Source organism: Lycorma delicatula, chromosome 1 (assembly GCF_047948215.1).
Source record: "Lycorma delicatula isolate Av1 chromosome 1, ASM4794821v1, whole genome shotgun sequence".
Classification (NCBI taxonomy): domain Eukaryota; kingdom Metazoa; phylum Arthropoda; class Insecta; order Hemiptera; family Fulgoridae; genus Lycorma; species Lycorma delicatula.
Window position 1 is genome coordinate 118442731 of NC_134455.1, and position 23402 is coordinate 118466132.

The following is a 23402-nucleotide window of genomic DNA, read 5'->3' on the forward strand; positions in this document are numbered from 1 at the left end:
AAAAGAGGTTGGTAGATTAGAAAATTTAAAGAGGGAAATGAATGGGATAAATGTAGATATAGTATGTATGAACTAGAGAGGTTCAGTGTGAAGAAGAAAAATACTTTTGATCACAGGTGATTTTAGAATAATTAACTCAGCTTCAAGTAATGAGCAGGCAGGAGTAGGTTTTGTAATGAACAAGGAGATAGGGAAGAGAGTAGAGTATTTCAAAATGCATAGCGATAGAATCATTGTAATAAGAATAAAATCAAAACCTAAACTGACAACGATTGTTAACATCTATACACCTACAAGTACCCATGATGATGATGATGATGAGTTAGAATGTGTATACAAAGAAATTGACGAAGCAATTAAACACACAAAAGGTGATGAAAATTTAATAATAGCTGGAAATTGGAATGCAATTGGAAAAGGGAAGGAAGGATATATAGTGGGTGAATAAGGGCTGGGCAAAAGGAATAAAAGAGGGGACCGACTTAAAGAGTTTTGCGCTAAGTATAATTTAATGATGTCAATTCCCAGTTTAAAATTCATAATAGAAGAATATACACATGGAAAAAGCCAGGTGATACTGCAAGGTATCAGATAGATTATATCATGGATTTAGAAATCAACTCGTTGTCTGTAAAGCTTACCCTGAAGCAGACATTGATAGTGACCATAATTTAGTGATGAAATGTAGATTGGGGTTTAAAATACTGAAGAAAAGACATCAGATGAATCGGTGGAATTTAGAGAAGCTTGAGGAATAAGAGGTAAAAAATATTTTTGAGGAGGACATCACAAGAGGTCTGGGTTAAAAAGATAAGGTAAAAATGTACAAGAAGAATGGGAGAATGTTTAAAAGGAAATTCTTAAATCAGCAGAAGCGAACTTAGGCAGAACAAAGAGAACTGGTAGAAAACCTTGGATTTCACAGGATATATTGCAGCTGATAAATGAATATAGAAAATATAAGAATGCTAGTGATGAAGAAAGTAAAAGGAACTATCGACAATTAAGAAATACTATAAACTGGAAGAACAAACTAGTAAAAGAAGAGTGGATTAAAGAAAAATGTTCAGAAGTGGAAAGAGAAATGAACGTTGGTAAAATAGATGGAGCATACAGGAAAGTTAAGGAAAATTTTGGGGACAAAGATGTTGCACCGATTTATAGTACGAAAGGAAAAGTCGATAAGTGGGTGAAATATATTGAACAGTTATATGGAAAAAATGAATTAGAAAATGGTATTATAAAGGAAGAAGAAAAAGAAAGGGGAGAAACAATACTGAGATCTGAATTTCAGAGAGCATTAAAAGATCTGAATGGCAGTAAGGCTCCTAAAATAGACGGAATACCGGTAGAATTACTGCACAGTGCAGGTGAGGAAGCGATTATTAGATTATACAAACTGGTATGTAATATTTATGAAAAAGGGGAAGTTCCGTCAGACTTCAAAAAGGGTGTTATAGTCATGATACCAAAGAAAGCAGGAGCAGATAAATGTGGAATAATACAAAACAGTTAGCTTAACTAGCCATGCGTAAAAAATCTTAACTAGAATTCTGTGAGTCGAGTGGAAGTTTTTGTTGCGGTCGGACGTATTGTTGTGCACTCTGTCTTATACTGGTTTTTTTCGGATCAACGGTTTTGATATCTGATTTTTGTAATTGGGAATCGACGGTGGAAAATTTTCGGATGTTTTTTAATAATGATAATAATAATAATAAATTTTAGGCCTCAGATTAATAGTAGAAGGAAGATTAAAGAAAAACAAACCAACATACTTGGCATTTATAGACCTAGAAAAGGCATTCGATAATGTGGACTGGAATAAAATGTTAAGCATTTCAAAAAAATTAGGGTTCAAATACCGAAATAGAAGAGCGATTGCTAACATTTACAGGAACCAAACAGCAACAGTAATAATTGAAGAACGTACGAAAGTAGCCGTAATTAGAAAGGGAGTCCAACAAGGATGTTCCCTATCCTCATTACTTTTTAATTTTTACATAGAACTAGTAGTTAATTATATTAAAGAACAATTTAGATCCGAAGTAACTGTACAAGGTGAAAAAATAAGGACACTACGATTTGCTGATGATATAGTAATTCTAGCTTAGAGTGAAAAGGATTTAGAAAGAAACAATCAACAGTATGGATGAAGTTCTATGTTAGACCTACCGCATGAAATTAAACAAGAACAAAAGGAATCTTGGAGAGCTCTATCAAACCAGTCAAATGATTGAAGACAAAAAAAAACATTTTAAAGAAAACTGTCCTGGCCCAAAAAGATATTTCTTTTACTAAAAGATACCCTGAGATAATTAAGCATTTTTTCTAGACATTAAAAAATGCAGAGCAGTACCGAATATTGACCTGTAGAGTTCATAGGAATTGAAAATAATTACATTATGGAAAACACAAAAAACAATAATTTAGAATTAACAGATATGCTCAATACTAATAAATGGAATTTTGGTGAAAGCAGTTTTATAAACGATTCAGGAGATAAAGTCATTACTAGGTAGAGTATCAAATACAAAACAATTTGTAACACCTGAAAGCATGTAAAATGTCCTATTATTTGACAGATATATATTTGCAAAGATGCTACCATCCTTCATGATTTTGAAATCCACTGGCTCTAAGAAACTGGACTGAAAATGGTCCAAAAAGTTGTCATTATTGTAATAGTGCAAGTGATTTTGAGAATAATAAACACACTTTCAGGTTTAAGAATAAATTGCTCCCACTGCTTAAAAAACAAAATGGTACAAAAGTAGTTTATCTGTGATAATTTATAAATTCATTCTTTAAACCATACCGTTTTTGAAAATAATATCACATTCTTCTGTTTACCCCAACATGTTACATACCTACCTCAGTCTACCATTATCATGTCTGGCCATTAAAAATGCCCAGGCAAAATATTCTAAATAATAAGCAAGTACCCATATAATCTAAGATCCGGCAGCTGATTTCTGCAGGTATCTGTTTTTTTAATGAAACCCAATTTAAATGAATGATTATATTTAATACATTACTGCCAGGTTGTCTACCAAACATTGTCCGCAATTACCTTTTATTAAATATATTGTAATTATTTTATTTTAACGAATTACAACTATACTTTTTTTGAATGAAAATAAGTGAAGAATGTAAAAAAAAAGGATTGCCAGCTCTGTCAAGTTACCAGGTGTAAATAGGTATATTATTGTTAATTATTTACGCTCATCGTGTTTTTAAAAAAAATTATATACTAAATTGAAGATTAACTTTTTCTGTACATGATAACACATGGTTGCCTGTAAAAAAATGGCCGCAAGTAGTGGTTGCCATTAATTTAATTATTTACTTTCAGTTTGGGTGAATGTGAACAAGAGAGAGAAGGAATGCGCACAGTGCTTCATGTTAAATAAAAAAACATTATTACTTTAACTATACCACATTGTGACCTTTTTTACAACATGAAGCAACTTTTACAACACTGGGTCTTTTGGTTTTTATTAAGTCATTCATTTTATAATAAATCCAGAAAAAACATTTTTTCTTAAATTTTATGCAGTACAAGAGGTGAATATTTTTTTAAACTGTAGTCAGTCATACATAATCCAACCTATATAATTCGGCTTACATTTTTAGAAAATGAAAATAATAATAATTTTTACTTAAGTGAAAACATTGTAACATCAATGAAAATTAAAACTTCCATCAATAACAAAAGGAAAATTTAAAAAAATGTCAGATATAGGAAAGTGAATAATTAATTATAAATAGACTATACATACACACACACACACACACACACACAAAACAGTTTACATTTTTTATTTAATTAAATTTGTTGATCTTTTTTTTTAATTTTGTAATTTACCTAGTACAGAATATTGAGCTAAGATATATCTTACTTTAATTTTATCATAGAAGTACTTTCCAGGATCCACTTCCTTAGTTATGTTGAATTATCTAGCTAATTTAATTGCAAATGAATACTAAAATAAACTGAATATTGAATTGATTATACTAAATTGTTTCTTTTAATATTTTTAATTTTTAAAATGCAATTTAATTAAATAATTCAATCATGACCAAGGATATGAGATTCCATAAAAATACTTTCATGATAAAATTAAGGTAAAATCATATTGAGGTATTATCTCAATATTCTGTACTAGGTGGTTTATATTATATAATTTAACAGTACAGATGAATATGAATTTTAAGATTAATTTCAGTACAATAATATACAAGAGTGTATATATATATATATATATATATATATATATATATATATATATACTCTTGTACATACATGACAGTGGGGTGAAAAATTCCAAACCTGAATAAGAAAACAACATTTTTCTGAGTAGAATTTGATTTATTTTTCAACAGTCACCATTAAGGTCTATACACTTAGCTCAGCGTTCCACAACAGTGCTTGCCAGTTGGTACATAAATTTATCAAAACTCCTTAAAATCATCTATGGTGATAATAACTTCATTATTGACCAAAAGTCTCCTCCCTCCACATTATTTTTTTTAGGTCAAGAAACAAGTCAAAACACTGGGAGCCAGATCAGTCTCATCAACTGTCATAAATCAATGTAAAATTCCCCTGGATTGTGCCAAAAAGCTCAAGATTATCGCTTGAAATGTTTTTTGGCATAAGCCAAACAAGGCACCCATCTAATGCACAGTTATTCATGCCCAACTGTTTGTGCACACGTTCTGTTGACATACATACCGAATCTGCTTACTCGTTGATCTGCCAAAACAATTTTATGCACTTTTTCTATAGTTTCGATGTAGTCACTTCAGAAGGGCATTTGCTGCATGGTTCAACTCTGTGACCCAGCAATTAACTTTAATATTTGAAGAAAAAGAGTCTCCCAATGTTGTTTCAAGCTCTTTTTTAATTTTCTTTTCACTTATACCTTCAGAAAAGAATATTTATCACTGCACAAATTTCCAGCTTTTTCATTTTCCCAAAAACACCCTAATTCTCCACTTTGACGAACTGTAAATATTATACTAAGTGATTCAACTACCTGAAACTCTTATAGTAAACTAATGAAGAATGGAATCATGTAATGCCATGAAGAAATGACCCTACAGGAGAAGATACCCACCATGTGACAGATGCAGTCACCATGCCCACCCCCTCTGTACCCTAGCCCTTATGGGCTTTACTGGAGGTCATATTCAAAACCTCGGTGAAAGGAATCTCTAAGCCTCGTTCTTGTGGCATTCCCATCAGTGTACTACTATCCCTAAAAAAACAACAAAACTAAAAACAAAACACAACTTACGTTAGTCTCAGACAAGACTGATTGAACAAAATACGAAAGGAACTGAAATCCACTACCTATTCGAAGGTAAAAGAACTGAGTTCAACAGGCAATTACAGTTAAAAAAACCAATAATAAAAACTTACCAATTACAAAACAAACAAAAGAAGAATGCGGGAAAGCCCAGGTGGTACCCTAGATACCCTCAGCAATCCTTTCTTTTACCAAATAGTGTATGAAATTCTCAACTATTATCCATTTGGCCTGGTTTCACCAATTGACAAGGAAATCCAGCACTGACCCGATAATATAGAGCCAAAGCATTTATAAGGTACTTGGAAGAATGCTTGAATGCAAGACAACTGCAGTCACCAAAAGGAAGCAGATAAGTTTACAAGGAAAGTTGGTGAATGAGTTAAAAAAAGAAAGGAAAGCATTTTTAGAGCAAGAAAATTTTTAGAGCATTGAAAAAATCAATAAATGCAAGAAAAGACTTGCAGAATAAACATTTGACATACATAAAATGTTTGTTTTGAGGAAAGAGCAGTTGCAGCTGCGGAAGAAAGAGAACAAAACTACAATGCTTGATTAGGAAACAACCAGAGTTAGAATATAACCTGACAACGCATAGTATTTGGAATTCTAGGGGTGCTATGATAATAAAAGAAATGAAAGGTGGAAAACTGCACAAGAAAAACAATAAGCTAAAGATTGGAGCAGTGAATGTGGCGATATTGACTGGGAAGCAATCATCAGAGTGGTTGCTAAAGGTTTGGATATCCTAGATTTGAGCAAGACAAAATGGCTTGGAAAGGGAGTAAGAAAGTAAGAAGAGGCTAAAGATTGCTGTGGAGGAGTGTAAAAATGGGGTAAGAATTATCTAAAAAACCAAAGTAATGGCATAACAGACTGGAAGATGGGGAATATGTCAATAACAGGATAATTAAATTAAGTTTACATATGAAAGGAGTGGTTAGAGAATTTATCCAAGACTATGGCCTTCAACAAAAGAGGATGAAGAAAAAATCTTTGGAGATTGTGGAAGGTCTAATAAGAAAGGAAGGGTGTGTGTCACGGAAGATATGAATGCACAGACTGGTAAGGGGCGAGGACAGGAGTGGAGGAGTTATTTGGTGTATATGGTTAAGGAAAAAGAAACGACGAAGGTAATTACTTGAGGAAGGTGTTACTTGACTTATGCTAAAAAACAAACCTGTTGTAGGAAATAAATGATTCAGAAGAAAAAAACTAAAGAAAATAACGACGTATGAATGGAGTGATCAGAGGTATAAGTCATTAGTTAACCATTTCTTAATAGAGAAAGGATCAAGGAGGGAATTAATGGACATAGAGGCTGCCCCAGAAGAAGCATTTGGTGTTAACCACAGATTAGTGGTAGTAAAAGTGAGGATAAGAGGGGTTTGTGAGGGTGATGGAATATGGAGTTAAGAAATTAAAAATGTAGAAACTTAGTTTGGAAAATATAAAAATGAAACTGGGGAAAGCTGCTGGTTCAGTATTAAAACTGAGCTAAGACAAAGCATGTACAATCTCCATTTTTATTTATCATAGTTATGGATAAGATTTACAAGAAGGAAAAGAAAGTGCTGAGAGAAAGGGGGAAGAAGGAAAAAGCATGGTTGTTTGGAGATGATATTATAGTGTCTGGAGAAAAGGAATAGGTCTTAGGACAAATAAATGTAAGGAATACAAACATAGGGGAGTGACGTTAAGTAGGAACAAACGTAAAACTATGGTTATGAGTCAAGGGGTAAGAGATGTTATTGAAGTCAGTGGAGAAGAGCTTGAAACACTTCAGCTTTTGTCAAGAGTTTTGTGTATTTGGGGAGTGAGGAGAACAGAAGATTGCAGTTGGCAGTGAGTAGGAGAATAGAACAAGGTAATGGGTTTTTCCAGGCAATAAAGAACTTGATATGAAGTAAAGATGTCCACCAATAAATATAAAGAAGTGATTCTTTATATTTATTGGTGGACATCAATAAATTATTGGTGGACTCCATACATTAGGATGAGTTCATAAAGATATTATGAACTCATCCTAATGTATGGAGCTAACACATGGGTGCTGATAAGAAGGGAGAAATCAAGAATGCAGGGTATTCTTGCAAAGTATGATTGGAAAAAAAGGGAAAGATACACTGAAGAATGAAGTACTTCGGTCAACTGTCAGGATGGGTAAGATGTCTGAAGAAACAGATTAATACGGTTTGGAAAGGTAATGAGAATGGGAAATCAGAGGGTGGCAAAGAGAGTATGTGTGGAACTGCAGCATGGGAAGTGGCAAAGAAGAAGACCACAGAAAAGATGAATGAATAAGGTGAAGGAAGATATAGGTCAGAGAGGTGTTGAAAGAGGAAGTATGAAAGAATAGAAAAAAATGGAGGTTGTTCCTGAGAGAAGCTTAACCCAACTTGAGGTTGGATAAAAAGAAGATGATGCTTTTATGGGAGGGATAGATGTAAATGATCAAATGCTATGTCCAAACTTAGATGACCATAAAACAATCAAGTTTTGGTAAAAATTGAAGACCATTAATAACCCATTGCTTTTATGATTCTAGAAACAAAAATACACTTATTAACAGTAATGATTATGATTTAGTTTCCGTTAGTAATCCGAATACCACTGAATTTGTAGATAATAATAATAATAAACAGTCTGATGTAATTCACACAGGGCAAAATGAGTCGCAGGTTATTGGTTATTGGTTATGAATTAAAAGATATTCAAGAAATACAATCTCTCTTGAGAGGATGACTCGATTAGCGATCCCAATTATACGCCTTGCAGTCCAAGTAACTTTGATCCACTGTCAAGCTCCGATACGTCTTTTATTGAAAATGACAGGTGGTTTACCATGTGACAGCCATGAAGAGCTTATGGTGTCTCATATCACAGCAGTTCATGAAAAGATTGAAAATATTAAGAAATTAATGCCGTATTCTGATTTTTATACATATATGAGTCATCGTGAAGGACGTGAACCTTGAAAAATGTAGGACAACACAGAAGAGAAAAAGAAATTTTGAAAAAGAATGTGAGAAAAGATAATATTTTGCAAGGTAATGAATATATTTATTCAACAGGAAAGGTAGTAGCAAGACATGTTACAGGCTCTGGCTGTAAACACAATTGCAGAATGAAATACTTCTTGTTCACAAAGTGAGGCTGACAGGAAATATTTGAAGAATTTTGGTTTTAAGACAAGTCTTCAGACATGAAAAGACAGTATATCGTATAAAAATTTACTTAGGACCAGTAAACAGAAGATGAGTGCAAAATTGTAGTAAAGCGAATCAAAGGAAAATGGCAAATGTTTATCACTTATCAGTTTTAAATAAAAAAATATGTGTCTATCAGTCTACGTTCTTAAATACTCTAGGAATAAGAATATAGGTGGTGAAGACAGCTTTGGAAAAGGTTTCTAGGAAGTGGTATGATGTCATGTGATAAGCGAGGCAAACATGCACCATCAAATAAAACACCACAAAGTATAACTGAAAGAATTAAAGCTCATGTATATAAATACCCAGGTTACAACAGCCATTATAACCATTTTACCAATTTTAACAAAATTGAGAGAGAACACAACATAAATATCTTGGGTGTAGATTAAATATACATATTTTTATCTTATACATATGAAAGTGAACAAAATGGAAAATCAAGTAATGATGTAACAAAAGAATTACTTTTCTGTAAAGTTTTTAATGAGGAGTATAATTTGTCATTTAAACTTCCTGACAATGATACATGTGACAAATGTGATGAGTATTACTGTGAGTTAAAGAGACCATCATTCTAGTTGATTTTAAAGATTTTAATTCTTTACTAAACAAGGATAGTAACTTGTTTGTGCACAGAAAGAAAAATTTAATTAAACATGGTGCTTGAATTACAGACATGGTGTGTATCCAAAAGGCTACGAATAAACCTGGTGTATATTATTTGTCAATAAATTAGTAAATAAATTTGTCAAAAATAATATTTTTATTAGTAATAACCACAAGAGTAATTAGTTAAGTAATAACTGCAAGAGTATACAAACAGAATAATATTTACATGAATGTCTATGTAAATCAATTTAATTAATCCTTAATCCTTTAATCAGGCATCTTGCTTAAGTATTAAAACCAATTGTTTTTTTTCCTTTTTTTTTTCGGTACTTTGTTTTTATTTATTTATTTAATTTATTTTTTTTTTGCAATTTTTGTATAAAACTTCATTTGAGGAAAACTTTCAAGAAGTTGACCAGAGAGAAATACAAGAAAAAAATGTTATTTTTTCCAGATATCCTATCTGTTGTGAGTAAGACAATGAAGCCCAAAAATAAACAAAAGTGTGAAGATTTATTTATTGCTCTAAAATCGATAGATAAAGAATATCATCCATATTTCAGAAGTATACCAACATCTGAGAATATTACTGATGATTATTCAAATTCTGAATACACATAAGATTATTAAAAATAGTATTATTATTTTGTTATGAATACTGTTAAAATTGAAAGTTTACAATAAATCACTTAAAATCTTGATTTTTCTTAATATTAAAATATATTTCTTATTATCAAAATTAAGTATGGGCTAAATTTTAGTATTCTTGTTTTTTGTTAGGCCTAGAAGGCTACCTATATTTAAATAGCTTCTCATGTTGAAAATTCTACATTATTAAAAAAAAGTAATATTTTTTGTTTTCTTAACACTAAAAAAAAAATTACAAAGTAATATTTTTGTACTAGTTTTTTTTTTTTCAAGTAATTTATTTTATTATTTTGTTCTACTTACGTTTAATTTTATAATCATAACTTTCAATTACTCCTTAACATTTTATTATTGTATATTTAAAAAAGTAAATGTTTTAATCAGTCAATGAAAATTATACTGAAATAAAAAATTCTAAAAAATAAAACAACACTTTCTTTTGCTCTGAATTTACTTCTACGTCCAAAAACAAATTGAAGTTAATTGAGCCAAACTATCTTAAGTCCATTATCGGTAAAAAGATAATATTGTGATGCACAAAATTACTAGAAAAACAGACACATTTTTATAATATGAAAAAAAAATGATAGTTTCATCAAGAGATTTGGTGGTATAAAAGTATTTCTCATTAATAGTTTCTTGCCTGTAGTGTGACATTTACTTTTTGGAATTAAGATAGTCTAGTTCCAAGGTGCAGATTTTTGGAAATATATATTTTTTTTCATTTACTGGACTTTAATGTTGCTAAAACAAAAAATTACACAAATTCAGGATAGTACATTTCAAGTAGAAGTCACGAAAAATATCCTGACAAAGAAAGATAAAAAAAAATTCCACATTAATTTTTAAGAAGTACAGATTTTCATTCTTGATTTTATGCTTTTATTTTTTTATATAGGCTTAAAAGAAGTTTCAATTTATATTAAATCATGAATTTAAGACTAGTTTTAGAGTTGTTTCTTAACACTTTCGATCCTCAGCCCACGGAATTCACAGGCTATCTACATTTGCATAGCGACCGAAGCCCTTGAATTCCACGGCATTCGTATTTAATTCAATTATGTATTTCACATATAATTGAAATATATATATAATCCCAACTGACTGGGATTTTCATGAAATTTATAATGAATTAGCCGTTGATAGAGTTATGAGAAACTACTAAAGTTCAGATCTCTACCATTAATAGTTTCTTTTTAGAGCCCTTAAAATTTGCTGGAAAATGGCAAATTTTGACTTGCGGCCATAGTGTTAGGTTGACATAACTGTTATTTATTAAAGTAGAATGATAAACTTTGATTTATTTTAAAGCTCACTTGATGATCTTTTATATGATACACAACAAGCCTACATTTACATAACACTTTATTTAAAGGTCACTGCCTTAAAATTTTGATCTTGAATTTCAGAAAAACAAGTCAATTTTTTTTATAAAAAATTTATTTTATTCATCATTATATGAAAAAATAGCTGTGCAAATTTGAAACTGGGCCTGTGTTGTGAACAAGAGAAAAAAAAAATGTGTATCAATGTTTTAACAAAAAAATATTTTTTGTGAGGTTTTGAGGTGGTAAATATAGGTGGTTAAACATGTTTAACGCAGAAAACATCTCATTGATGTCAGCCCCATGGCTGATGTCATTGTGATGTCCCTCGCTTATGCTTTTTTTAGGTGTTAAGGGATCAAGCAGCAATACTAATAAGCAACGATTCATTCACTAACGCCTCAAGAAAGGTTTGAATTACGTATTCACGGCTTAGTTTACCATTTCTTTATTCAATAATTTTTTACGAATTTAAAAATTTTTTTTCTGTACTATTCAAACTTTTTTATTCGAATTTAATATAAGTTGAAAATAGGAATATTGAATGTAAATTCTTCATTGAAAATCAGCCCAGCAATGACATCAAAAAGGGTAAGTTCATTTTTTGGTTGTATTTTTCTGATGATTATTTTAGTATTAATACTAAACAATTTTAATACATAACATTTTTTCGCGCATAACTTCCCATAGTTGCTAGTTATGTACTGTTTTGGAAATTTATAAAAAATCCATCACATAATGAGAATAGATCTTATTTTATGTCACATAATCAAGTACATGATTTCAATTTCTTTGAAAATATTGCTTTATCTTAATTGATTCATCACTTTCACATATTCTTCTTTGAATCCATAAAATGCATTTCACTTTTTTATAAAATAATTTTTTGTAATCATTTCTTATAACAATCTATAAGATTACTTCCATGTCAACATTCCTGATTATTTCAACTTCTTTTTTTAGAAACATGAAGACAATTCTGAGCTGCCAGGTCCTTCAGGAGTAAATAAAATAAACCTGTCTGTTACTGCAGAAGAAAGAATCCTGTCATAGGAAGAAGTGTTTAATTTTCTAATGTGTTTAATTTTCTAATGAATTCAGATATCAAAGATAATCAACTGGGTGGTAAGGGCCATGTAGAAAAGGTTGTAAAACAGCTGCCCAGGATTATTTAGATGTAGGACACATTGTATGTATGATTAATTCTTATAATAGTGTACCTCCGACCGATGAATTGTTGGGAAGAAAAGCTTATATAACAGGGACCATGAAAGCAAACCATAAAGGAAATCCAGTCCATATTATTAATAAAAAAACTTCAAGGTGAAAAATTGAGCAATGTTACATCAAGAAAGATATCTGTGTATTTGTGGTTCAACAAACGCCAGATAATAATGATTTCTTCTCAACACAGTACATAAATGACAACAGTCAAAATCAGATCTAGAAAAGAAAAAGATAAGCACGAGGCTATCGCAAAATATAACGAAAGTATGGGCAGAATCGATCAAGCAGATCAACTCATGGCTTACTACCCTCCGGAAAGAAAAACTCTGCAATGGTATGAAAAAGTTAGTATTCATATATTTCATATGATTATGAATAATGCCTATTTACTGTATATAACATACAGGCCTAACAAAAAAATGATATTGTTAAAATTTCTGGTTGTCTTACTGAAAAATTAATCTATATTAACCAACAGAAAATAAGGCCAAAACCAGCAGTCTATAGAGGCATTGGCAAGACCCAAATTCATATTCCGCAGCAAATGGAAAAGAATGAATCTGGTAGAAACCATGGAGGAAATGCAGAGTGTGAACTCAATAAAAAGTTAGAACAGAATCCCAATATTATTGTTTGTGGTGTCCTCCGCAACCAGCTCTTTGTTTTCTCCAGCTCTTCTGTTTTGAAATCTATCATAAGTACATTTAGGTTAGTTTACATTTAGTTTAAGTTTTTTATTTCCATTTTATATTGTATTATATTTACTACTGTTTAGGTTATTTCTTTGAACAGTTCTTTCAGTACTATACTATATTATGATTGTATTTAATAAAATATTAACATTTGTTTGATTATAATACGATTAATAATTATCAATTCTGATATTTGTGTTTTCATTTTACAACTCGCCCAGTAAAACAACAAAGTAAAACAACACCGTTATCTTTATAAAGTTTATAATATCCAATACGCTTTTATTATTGTAGATTGTGCAGTATGAATAAAAGTAATGAAAATATAACACAATAATTATTTTGTTTGCTACTTGTCATGTTCTATGAAATAACCCATAACACGAAAATTTATATTTAAATACAAACAAGCCTACATTTTGATAAAGAATATAAATTATTTTGATGAGATAAATATTTCATTATTTACAAATAGTAGCAGACTGTATAGCAGAAGAACAGGTGATATATTTAGTCAAATGATGTGTTAGATCTGTATTCTGTGGCGGGTGACATCACTGTGGCATCTAAAATACTTTGTCAGTTTCCAGCCAAAAAAGCATTACTAAATTTAAAAAAAAATATTGGCATTGATAAAGGTCTTAAAGGTGTGAATTTAAAAAACAAATCAGCCAGATTGATTTCTTGATACCTCACTAGCACTGAATGTGTTAAATTTCTGTTGGCTGAACTTGCAAAATGAAATAAATGTCTTGCAAAAAGAAACTAAAAGTAATGAGATAATATGTTGCTCATTTGTTCTGTCTAGTAATATAGTACATCTCAACTCAATCAAATGACGAATGATGATGTAATGCAATGACTCAGTGTAATTAATACAAATTGAAAGACAAAATGTATCAAAGCTTACTACATCATAAAAATAGTTTTAAAATAACAATTCTCACTCTTCTTCCACGAAATTAGAGTATCAAAAAAGTGCAAGATGAATTCCAGGAACTACCAATTACATGACACGACAGGCAAAACAAGTAGTTAAAGAACAAGGGATTCTGTCATCACCAAACCCTAAACCTGGAAAGTGGATTAAAACAAAGTTGGATGTATTCAGGTATTTCATAAATCAGATGATGTAAGTCATGTAATGCCAAGAAAAAAAGACTGTCACAATCAAATCACCTTGTGGAAACATTCAAGTTCATAAAAGACTAGTACTGGCTAATCTGAAAGAGATACATCAGCAGTTTACAGAAACCCATGCATGTATTAAAGTTGAGTTTACTACCTTGCTTGTTTACGTCCTAAAAATTGTGTTTTAGCAGGTGACAGTGGAACTCATAGTGTGTGTGTGTGTGTGTATATATATATATATATATATGTGTGTGTGTGTGTGTGTGTGTGTGTGTGTGTGTGTGTGTGTGTGTATGTATGTATGTATGTATGTATGTATGTATGTATGTATGTATGTATGTATGTATGTATGTATGTATGTATGTGTGTGTGTGTGTGTGTGTTATCCACATTAGAACATGAAATTAATGTTTGAAGAATGTAAATTAAATTACTTAACAAAAGAATGCAGCAATCATTTCACTTCTTATAAACAATGTGTGACACAAGTATTTGTAATCCACCTCATGAAATTTCTTATCTTGGTGAGTATAAGAATTGTCCAGATTCTGACAATTTTAAAAACATTTTAGATTAACTATTTGTTGAAAATTCTGTGGACAAAATAACTTTAAGAAATAGATATCAACTGATCGTTCAAGTTCAGAAACCTTAGAGAAGAACATAGATTTTATCGTGACATTTATTGAAAAATTATCAATTCTCATTCGCCATTCATTCGTTCTCAGCACTTATTTTTTTAAATTATTTATTTATTTTTTTTTAATTTCTTAAAAAATTTAAAAACTGTAATTGAACCCGAAATTTTTATCACATTATGTGACTGCTGAAGATTATTCATTTGTCCTACTAGATGATGAAGTCCAAGGGTTTCACTGGAACAATCAACTAGCTGAAATTCAGCATTTCGCTATTTATTTTAAAAGCCAAGAATTTATGGATACTTTAAATGACAATTTAGTTGTTATATCTGACTGCCTTAAGCATAACACAATATCAGTGCACCTTTCTCAGAAAAGAGTAATTCAATTTTTAAAAGAAAAGTATAATTGTGAATAAACTAATTTACTTCTCAGATGGTTCAGCAGCATAATATAAAAATTGTAAAGATTTTGTGAGTTTACTGTAACATAACGATGATTTTGTGAATTTAACATATCATACGAATGACTTTGGTCTCAAGGCGGAATGACACTTCTTTGCCACATCACATGGCAAGAGTGTAAGTGATGGTTTTGGTGGTACTCTTAAAAAATTGGCATCAAAAGCAAGTTTACAATGCCCATACCAAAATCAAATAACAAGTCACTCAGCTTTATGATTCGGTTCAGTCAAATATTAAAAATATGAATTTCATGTTTATTTTAAATGAAGAATATCAGAAAGAAGAAAAGTATTTAGCAAAAGCAGTAATGATCCCAAATACTCAAAAGTTGCATGCTTTTTTACCAATCAGGAAAGGATATCTTGAAACAAAAATTATTTCAAAAATGAAGAATATGAAAAACATAAAGTTTTGCATGAAACATAAGTTGGTTTTCCTGAAATTTCTGATATAAAAGATTTTTCCATATGCATTTATAATGGTGCTTGGTGGTTGGCTTGTGTATTATCAATAAATGAATTGACAGAAGTGGAAGCAAGTTTTCTTCACCCTACAGGCCCATCTCCTTCTTATGTTATTCCAGCATATAGCGATATTCAATTACCTCGACAGGAAGTACTAATGAAAGTTAATCTGAAAACTGCTACTGGATGTACATATACATTATCTGAAAAGGAAACTACTTAGGTAAATGAAAAAATGACAGCGAAATAATCAGGTATTTCAAATAGGCACATAAAAACTCTTTTAAGATTTAACTTAATACTAATGTTATTGATATAATTTTTAAGTAGAAATAATTGAAAGCCAATGAAAATATCAGTTTACATTTATTAAATTATTATTATTATAAAAAAATATTTTTATTATTAAACATTACTTAGAAAAATTATCACCATGTTTTAGTGACATTAGCATTAATCGACACTCAAGTGCTGTTTAATGTATTTAATCAGACTATTGTTAAAACTAATACAAATTAAAATATTTATTTAAAATAACAGCTACTGGAATGATACAGTTACTTTAACAATGTATAAAACTTTAATTTGAAATTTTCATTGAATTGATTTTAAGACAAATCAAAATGTCCAAGTCATAAACACCATAACTGAAATTATTTAAAGACACGCATTATTATATTTTAATTATGTCACTCAATTATTATTATTTATATCATTGTAGCTTCTTGTATTAGAGAAGTGAGTCTTGAGAATTATATTTTATACATAATTATGTTTTACACTTGAGTTTTCAAATCATTTTAAAAAATGTATGAGACTGACTGTTTTACTTAAAATTAACTTAATTTCACTTTTAAACATGAAGAGTAATGATTTTCAACCTCAATTTGACTTAATTAATATTCATTGCAGTCTTGTTATAATATAAAGCTAATTAGAAATTAAAAAAAGTAAATTTTGCTAAAACATTGATATACATTTTATTTTATCTCCTGATCCCAAAGTAGTCCCTGTTTCAAATGTTTTCAACAGCTTCATAGTATTATAATGAATAATATATCATTTTTATTGAAAAATTTAATATGTTTTTATCTGAAATTCGACAAAGGTTCTTGAAATGAAAGGTTCTCAGGTGACCTTGGAATCAAGAGTTATGTAAACAAAAAAGTTTTTTGTTATATACATGTGAAAGAGCATCAAATATGTTTTAAAACAAGAGCAAGTTTATCATCCTAGTTTAATAAATAACAAAGTTATGTTGACCGAACACTACTGCTGTAAGTCAACATTTTTAATTTTCCAGAAAATAAGAAGTTTTCTAAAAACAAAATGGTTTAAGAGAGAGATATGAAATTCAGTATTTTCTCACAACTCTTAATTAACAAATCACAACAATTAATTCATACCAAATTTCATGAAATCCCAGTTGGTCAGGTTGTGGGCCTTGTTGATTTAACACAGAATGTCCTGGTTATTTTTTAAAATATTGAATATAAACTAATGTTTTGTTTTCGTCATTTGGGGTTAGAGGTGCTGTTTGCCATATTGAATTGGCTGTAAACAAATAAGTTATTTAATTTATGTTTTTTTTTGTTATTTATTTGTTAAGTAAAAATAATAATATGGTATATATTTTAGTGTCAAGTTATATATATTTTTATGTCAAAATATGGATATTCACAATCCCAAAACATTGGATCTAATCCACAAAATGTTATTACCTGAATCAATTCTTGTGAAGATTCAGACTCTGAAACAAGTAATAATTTTGTTCATGGACAACAAAATAATTCAAGTGTAGAAATTTCCCATGAAAATTTGGCTTATCTGATTTAAGATTCGGGTTTGGAAGGTGAAACTGATGATACTGAAGAGGACCCAGATTTTGAGGTTACATCAGATTCAGAGAATGATGATAACATTGTTGATTCTAGGCCACCCACAAAATAATTGTAATAATAACAGTAAAAGAAAAAGACCAAGTACACAACCTGACATAAAATTTTTGCTGGTCATTAACAGACATTCAACTTACAGTTCCAATTTTCAAACAGACTGGAATTACTGATTGAGTAAATGAACTATCTACACCATTTGATGTTTTTTCAATATTTTTCCCCAAATCCATTATGAAATTATTTAAATCAGAAACAAACAATATTGAAAAACTTACTCTGATAAACTGAAGAGAGCTAATAAATTGAAAACGAATAGCTTGTGGGATAATTGGGCAACTGTCAGATTTCATGAAGTTTACATTACAAATTTTTTCAATCGTTTTACATGTGTACAGACTAAAACTGTTAGTACTTGTATGTTTAATCTGAAAGAGCTGCCAAAAATAAATGTAGTAAAAAAAACTAAAAAGAAACAAGTCTGTTTACATGAGAAGAAATCATCTCCTATGTGTCAAATGGAAAGAGACCAGAGATGAATCAGCCTTATCTTCAATTCACAAATGATAAAGTGAAGTACATGTGTGCTCTAAAGTGGGCTTGATTTCAGAAATTCAACCGGATATAATTCAATTATAATAAAAATAAAACTGGGGTGGACAGAAAAGACCAATTATTTCATTCTATCCATTCAAACATAAGCAAACAAAATGGTAAAAAAATTTATTTTTCCATTTATTTATGATGTCAATTGCCAATGCCTTTATCTTATACTGGGAATCATGACCATTGCATTTAAGGCACAAACGTCATTTAGAAAAATTTATTACATCCACTGGAATGGCTTTAAGAAAAATGGCAGGAGTTCTTTTATGAAAGCCACATCAACAGCAGTAAAAACAAACAGACTAACAGATCATCGCTTTCCTGAGAAAATACCTTAACTGAAAAGAAAGCGCAGCCCACACGGATCTGTAAAGTATGCTCTGAAGAAGCAAAGGCAGCCACAGAAAAAGCTGGATGAAAGGAAACTACTTGGTGGTGTTCTGAGTGTGCAGTAGAGCTTAGTGTACATGACTTAAAAATTACCACACAAAAGCTAATTACGTTTTACGTTTAAAACAGTAGTGTGACAATTTTTATTTTGCACATATTTATACAATTTTTAGAACATCATAATTTTTTAAGTAAGTAAAATAAGTATTTCATATAATATATTAAAATAAACTGCATTTTGTTCTCTTTCTAAATATATTCATATCATTCACCTATCATAAGCACAAAATTCAAACAGGATCTTTTTAAAACACTTAAAAAGCCATAGGATACAGGGACCATGCATATCGCAAATGTGATGAAGGCTCCAAAGTGTTAATAAAATTTCATTTTAAATTGTTTTTTTTTTTTTAAATAATCAGTTTTTGTCTCTCATGTACAACTGTTTTCTATGCACTCAGGCCACTCTTGAGTTTGGTGCTTCATTTATATATATATATATTTTTTAATTCTATTAATATAAACCACCTAGGTCAGAATATTGAGATAAAACATATCTTACCTTAATTTTATCTTCAAAATACTTTCATAGGATCTCGCATCCTCAGTTGTTGCAGTATTTACTGAAATACTTAATTAAACTACATGTAAAAAATTATATTAATTTATTATGAATGCTGCTATCTGTTGCACATTTTATAAGACTGTCTCCTTCAAATACTGCCTGATGGTACTTTCAAGGTAAAATTGAGGTAAGAAATGTCTTATCTCAATTTGCTGTAACATATGGTTTATATTAACAAAATTTTAAATATAATTTAACAGTAAAGAGGAATAAAATGAATTAAAAATATTATATATATATATATATACATACATACATACACAGAACAGAGAACATAAAAATGGACAAAGATTTTTTCCCCTATGACACAATGCTGGTCAAGAGCTTTGTACAAAATAACCAACTGTGCAAGTGATGTGTATGTCCAGAAGCTTTAGTAGTTTAGGATTCAGGTTGTTTGATCCAGGCTGTTGCAACCAAAATTCCAGTCACACAATAAGCAAACATATTAATAAAAACAGCTTATTTAACATGACAGAATATGCAAAGCACATCTCTGAAATCAGATGAATCTTTCTACAGTATTTCTTGAAATTATACAATTTAAACTGTAAAGAGACACAGATGTAAGAATTAAAAATTCATTAATTATTCATTAAAATCTGTGGTACTCACCATTCCAGGCAGCTGGTAGGGAGAGGGTTGAAAATAATAGTTTTATATATATGTATATACATAATATGGGATTTTTGCAACCTTGACAGTACATAATTAGAAGTTTTTAGATAGAAGGAAACTTACATATAAACAGATTTTTTTTTTATTTCCCAAAGGTTTATTTTTATCATTTATGGGAGTTTTTGAAAAATGATTTAATTTGGGTTATATATATATTTTTTTTATTTATTAATTTTCATTACTTATTTACTATTGACTAAAAATAAACAAATTAAAGCTTTCTGTAAAAATTATTTATGAAATTAACTATAATTAAATAACTATACTAAAACAATATAAAATCTTAAATTTCTATAAACATATCTACAGATATAAATTCACACATACAACCATACACATACATACACACTCAATAAATAACTATACCCAATAATAACTATGGGCAGTAATTATATTTTTAAAAATATGCTGCAAATGTACATATATAATACAAGAACTAAATCAACAATTTAGTAACATACAACTTTCTCATATACATAATTGCTGCTATGATCATTTTTATCATGAACACAGAGCCTTTACAATATTATAATGGCAGTTTTACATTTTGCATTGCAAAAATTACGACAATAGATCCATTCCTGCATGATAGTACTACAGGAACATAAATAAGTTTCTTACATTTTTACTGTATAAAAATGTGCGTCACAATCTTACATTAAAAAATAACTATAATTAAATACATACATTCTATATGTAAATATTTTTTATACAATATTAATACTATACTTATAAATATCAGTCAAACTTCAGACAGAGTCAAGATCTAAATGAACTCTACTATCAGCAGCAGCCAATTTAACAATAGTCTTTTTTACTCTTAATGCTGGCAAACGGACATTAGGATTTTTATGCCAGCACTCTCGCATTACTTTCGCCAGACCAGAAAGTATCTATTAAAAAAAATAATAAAAATATTAATCAGTAACCATATGAAAAACCAATTTAAACCTACCAATACATTTTTATACATATATTTAATAATTTATCATAATGAAGATATGTCAAATCCAGATATAGTATGAACAATTTTAACAATAGAGAAGTTTTAAAATAATAATTTTCCATACTGTTTATCACATTTAAATGGACTTTTTTAATAGATATGAGAGAAATCATACATCTAAAACTGTAATGACAAGTGTGAACTTCTCAATGGTGTAAACTAGCTACTGAATGAAAAAAAAGGAAATCTTAAAGTAACTGTACAAATTAATCATAACATCAAAGTACTGTTAGTGATGCTCTGCATTATTCTTAATAACAGACATTATTAAGAAAAAAAAAAAGAAGAGGCCTATACATAGGATCATCGTATCAAATGACTCCCACCTAATTACTAAACATATATGTCAGTTAATCTTATTCTCTTTCTAAATGGTTATCAACCTCCTCACATAGGTAATAAATAAGCATGGTAAATTTTTCAAGAATGGCACCATTGGTATACAGAATTAGTTATATAAAACTAAAATGAAAATCAACCTTACCAACAATTTGTTTGTGTTTCTCTAACATCATGACTTTCAGTCATTCAACCATCTTCAGGAGATAAGTTTTCATTCAATTTAAAAACATTAAAATTAAAATATGCGAATTAAAAAGTTATAAAATATTAAAAACATAACAACCTATTGTCATTGTATAAAATAAATTATGTCAATTACATAAGGAAGTTGCAGTTTTTATGAATGTTAATGGTTGGAAGGAAATAATCAGGTTACGTATCTTGATAATTATTATTTGTTTGAATAAAATATAGTCTTAAAATTTGGTTTGTTTATTGATTAATTTATTGTTATAATATATATGAATTTTTTTGAAAATATTGATTTTATAAAAATCAGTAGAATAATCTAATATTTTAATCAAATTATCAGGATTGTAATTATGTTTATTTTGTAAAATATGTTGAGCATAACTGGATTTATCTAAATAGCCTTTCTTTATATTATTAAGATGTTCCTTAGGTCTAACAGAAAAAGAAAGGTTGGTCATATCGATGTATTCTAGATAGCAGTCTTCACATTTATAGATTCCTTGTCTATCTAAGATATTTATATTTTTGGAGTTTGTTATTTTAGTAGGATCGTTACTGTTTATAAAATTTATTATTTTATTGTTAGTGGTGTATGTTGTTTTCAGATTATAAGTTTTATATATCTTATCAAAATATTTATAAAATAGATTAAATTAAAATTTTATATAAGATTTTTCTGAATCGTTATGTAATATTTTTAAATTATTGCATAATTCTTATTATGTTATAATTTTATAATGTTTTATAATATATCTATATCTACCTAATGTTACTTCTCAATTCTTAAAAAAAAAGAACAAAATGAAAGTTATAGAACTGAAACCTGCCACAAGAATCAACACAACTGTAAAAATGTAACTATATAGTTGTTACACTACACAAGTGTAATACATTAACAATATTATTGTTGTACATCTTTACAAGTCTTTTTTTTAAAGAGGGATTAGAAAACCTGGCTTTACATGACAGGCAATTCAGCCAATAGGCTTACAACGCGACCACAAGATGTGAAATTAAGCCCCTGAGGTGATCTACAGGCAGCGCCCACCAGATGCCAAGGATGCACTGACTGAGTTTCTGGCATAGTTAGCATGGATAACTTTGCAGGGTTACACTTGTTCCCACAAAAGTAATAACAGAAAAAAAGGATAGGAAAAGCGGTGAATAGTAAAAGAAATCTACCTACATAGTTGATTGTGAAAATTCACAGTCTTCCCAAGAACTAACATTAAGAGTTACTAAGTGTAATTACAAATAATAAAAAAAAATAAAATATTTGTCCAAAATTAAACATTAATTTTCCAGTTATTAATTTTCTACTTACTTCAATTAAGTCAAAAATAAAAATTCTAAACAAACATTTATTAACTGAAGCAGAACAACTTTAAAGTTAAAAAGCTTATCATACAACTGTTTTAGACCAGTAACATAAGCTGTTTCAATTATGAAATTTGTAAGCATTGAAAAAACTTACTGTGTCAGATGCCCATCTGTTTGGTATTACAGGTCGCTGGTGATCAACACAAACAACCTTGCGCATATCTTCAAAACTAGGATCAGATGGCACTTGGTCATGAAAAGGAGGCTTGTATTCTTCAGCAATACCACTTGATAATGTTCGTTGACAAACTTCCCAGAGCACAAGTCCTGTTGCATATATATCTGCTCGACGTAGTGACTCAAAACAAGTCATGTTTATCCTAAAATTACAAAAAAATTAAAATACATAAAAGAAATTCTATAACTTTTCAGAACCAGTAAACTATGTTCTTTTAAAATAGAGTAAACCCCATTATATAAACAAAAAATTGAAACCTATTTGATAATACTTCATGAGATAAAATCGCACAAAATACTTTAAATTTACATCATCTGGTTCATAAGCAGAAAGGAAAAAACAGCTGCAACTAACACTTACTGCTTATCAAACTAAAGCACTC

The 23402-nt window shown here is 29.6% G+C and overlaps 1 protein-coding gene across 1 annotated transcript in view; it reads right to left on the reverse strand.

Moving 5' to 3' along the window:
• Positions 1-17710: 17710 nt before the first annotated feature.
• The window catches only part of sax (type I BMP receptor saxophone), an 87523-nt gene continuing 81831 nt past the window's right edge, over positions 17711-23402 (reverse strand). Inside the window, exons 8-9 of the mRNA XM_075360022.1 lie at positions 22937-23162; positions 17711-20815 (exon numbers count right to left, since the gene is read on the reverse strand). Of these exons, the coding sequence (XP_075216137.1) occupies positions 20672-20815; positions 22937-23162 (370 nt within the window). The 3' untranslated portion in view covers positions 17711-20671. The remainder of the gene's footprint in view (positions 20816-22936; positions 23163-23402) is intronic.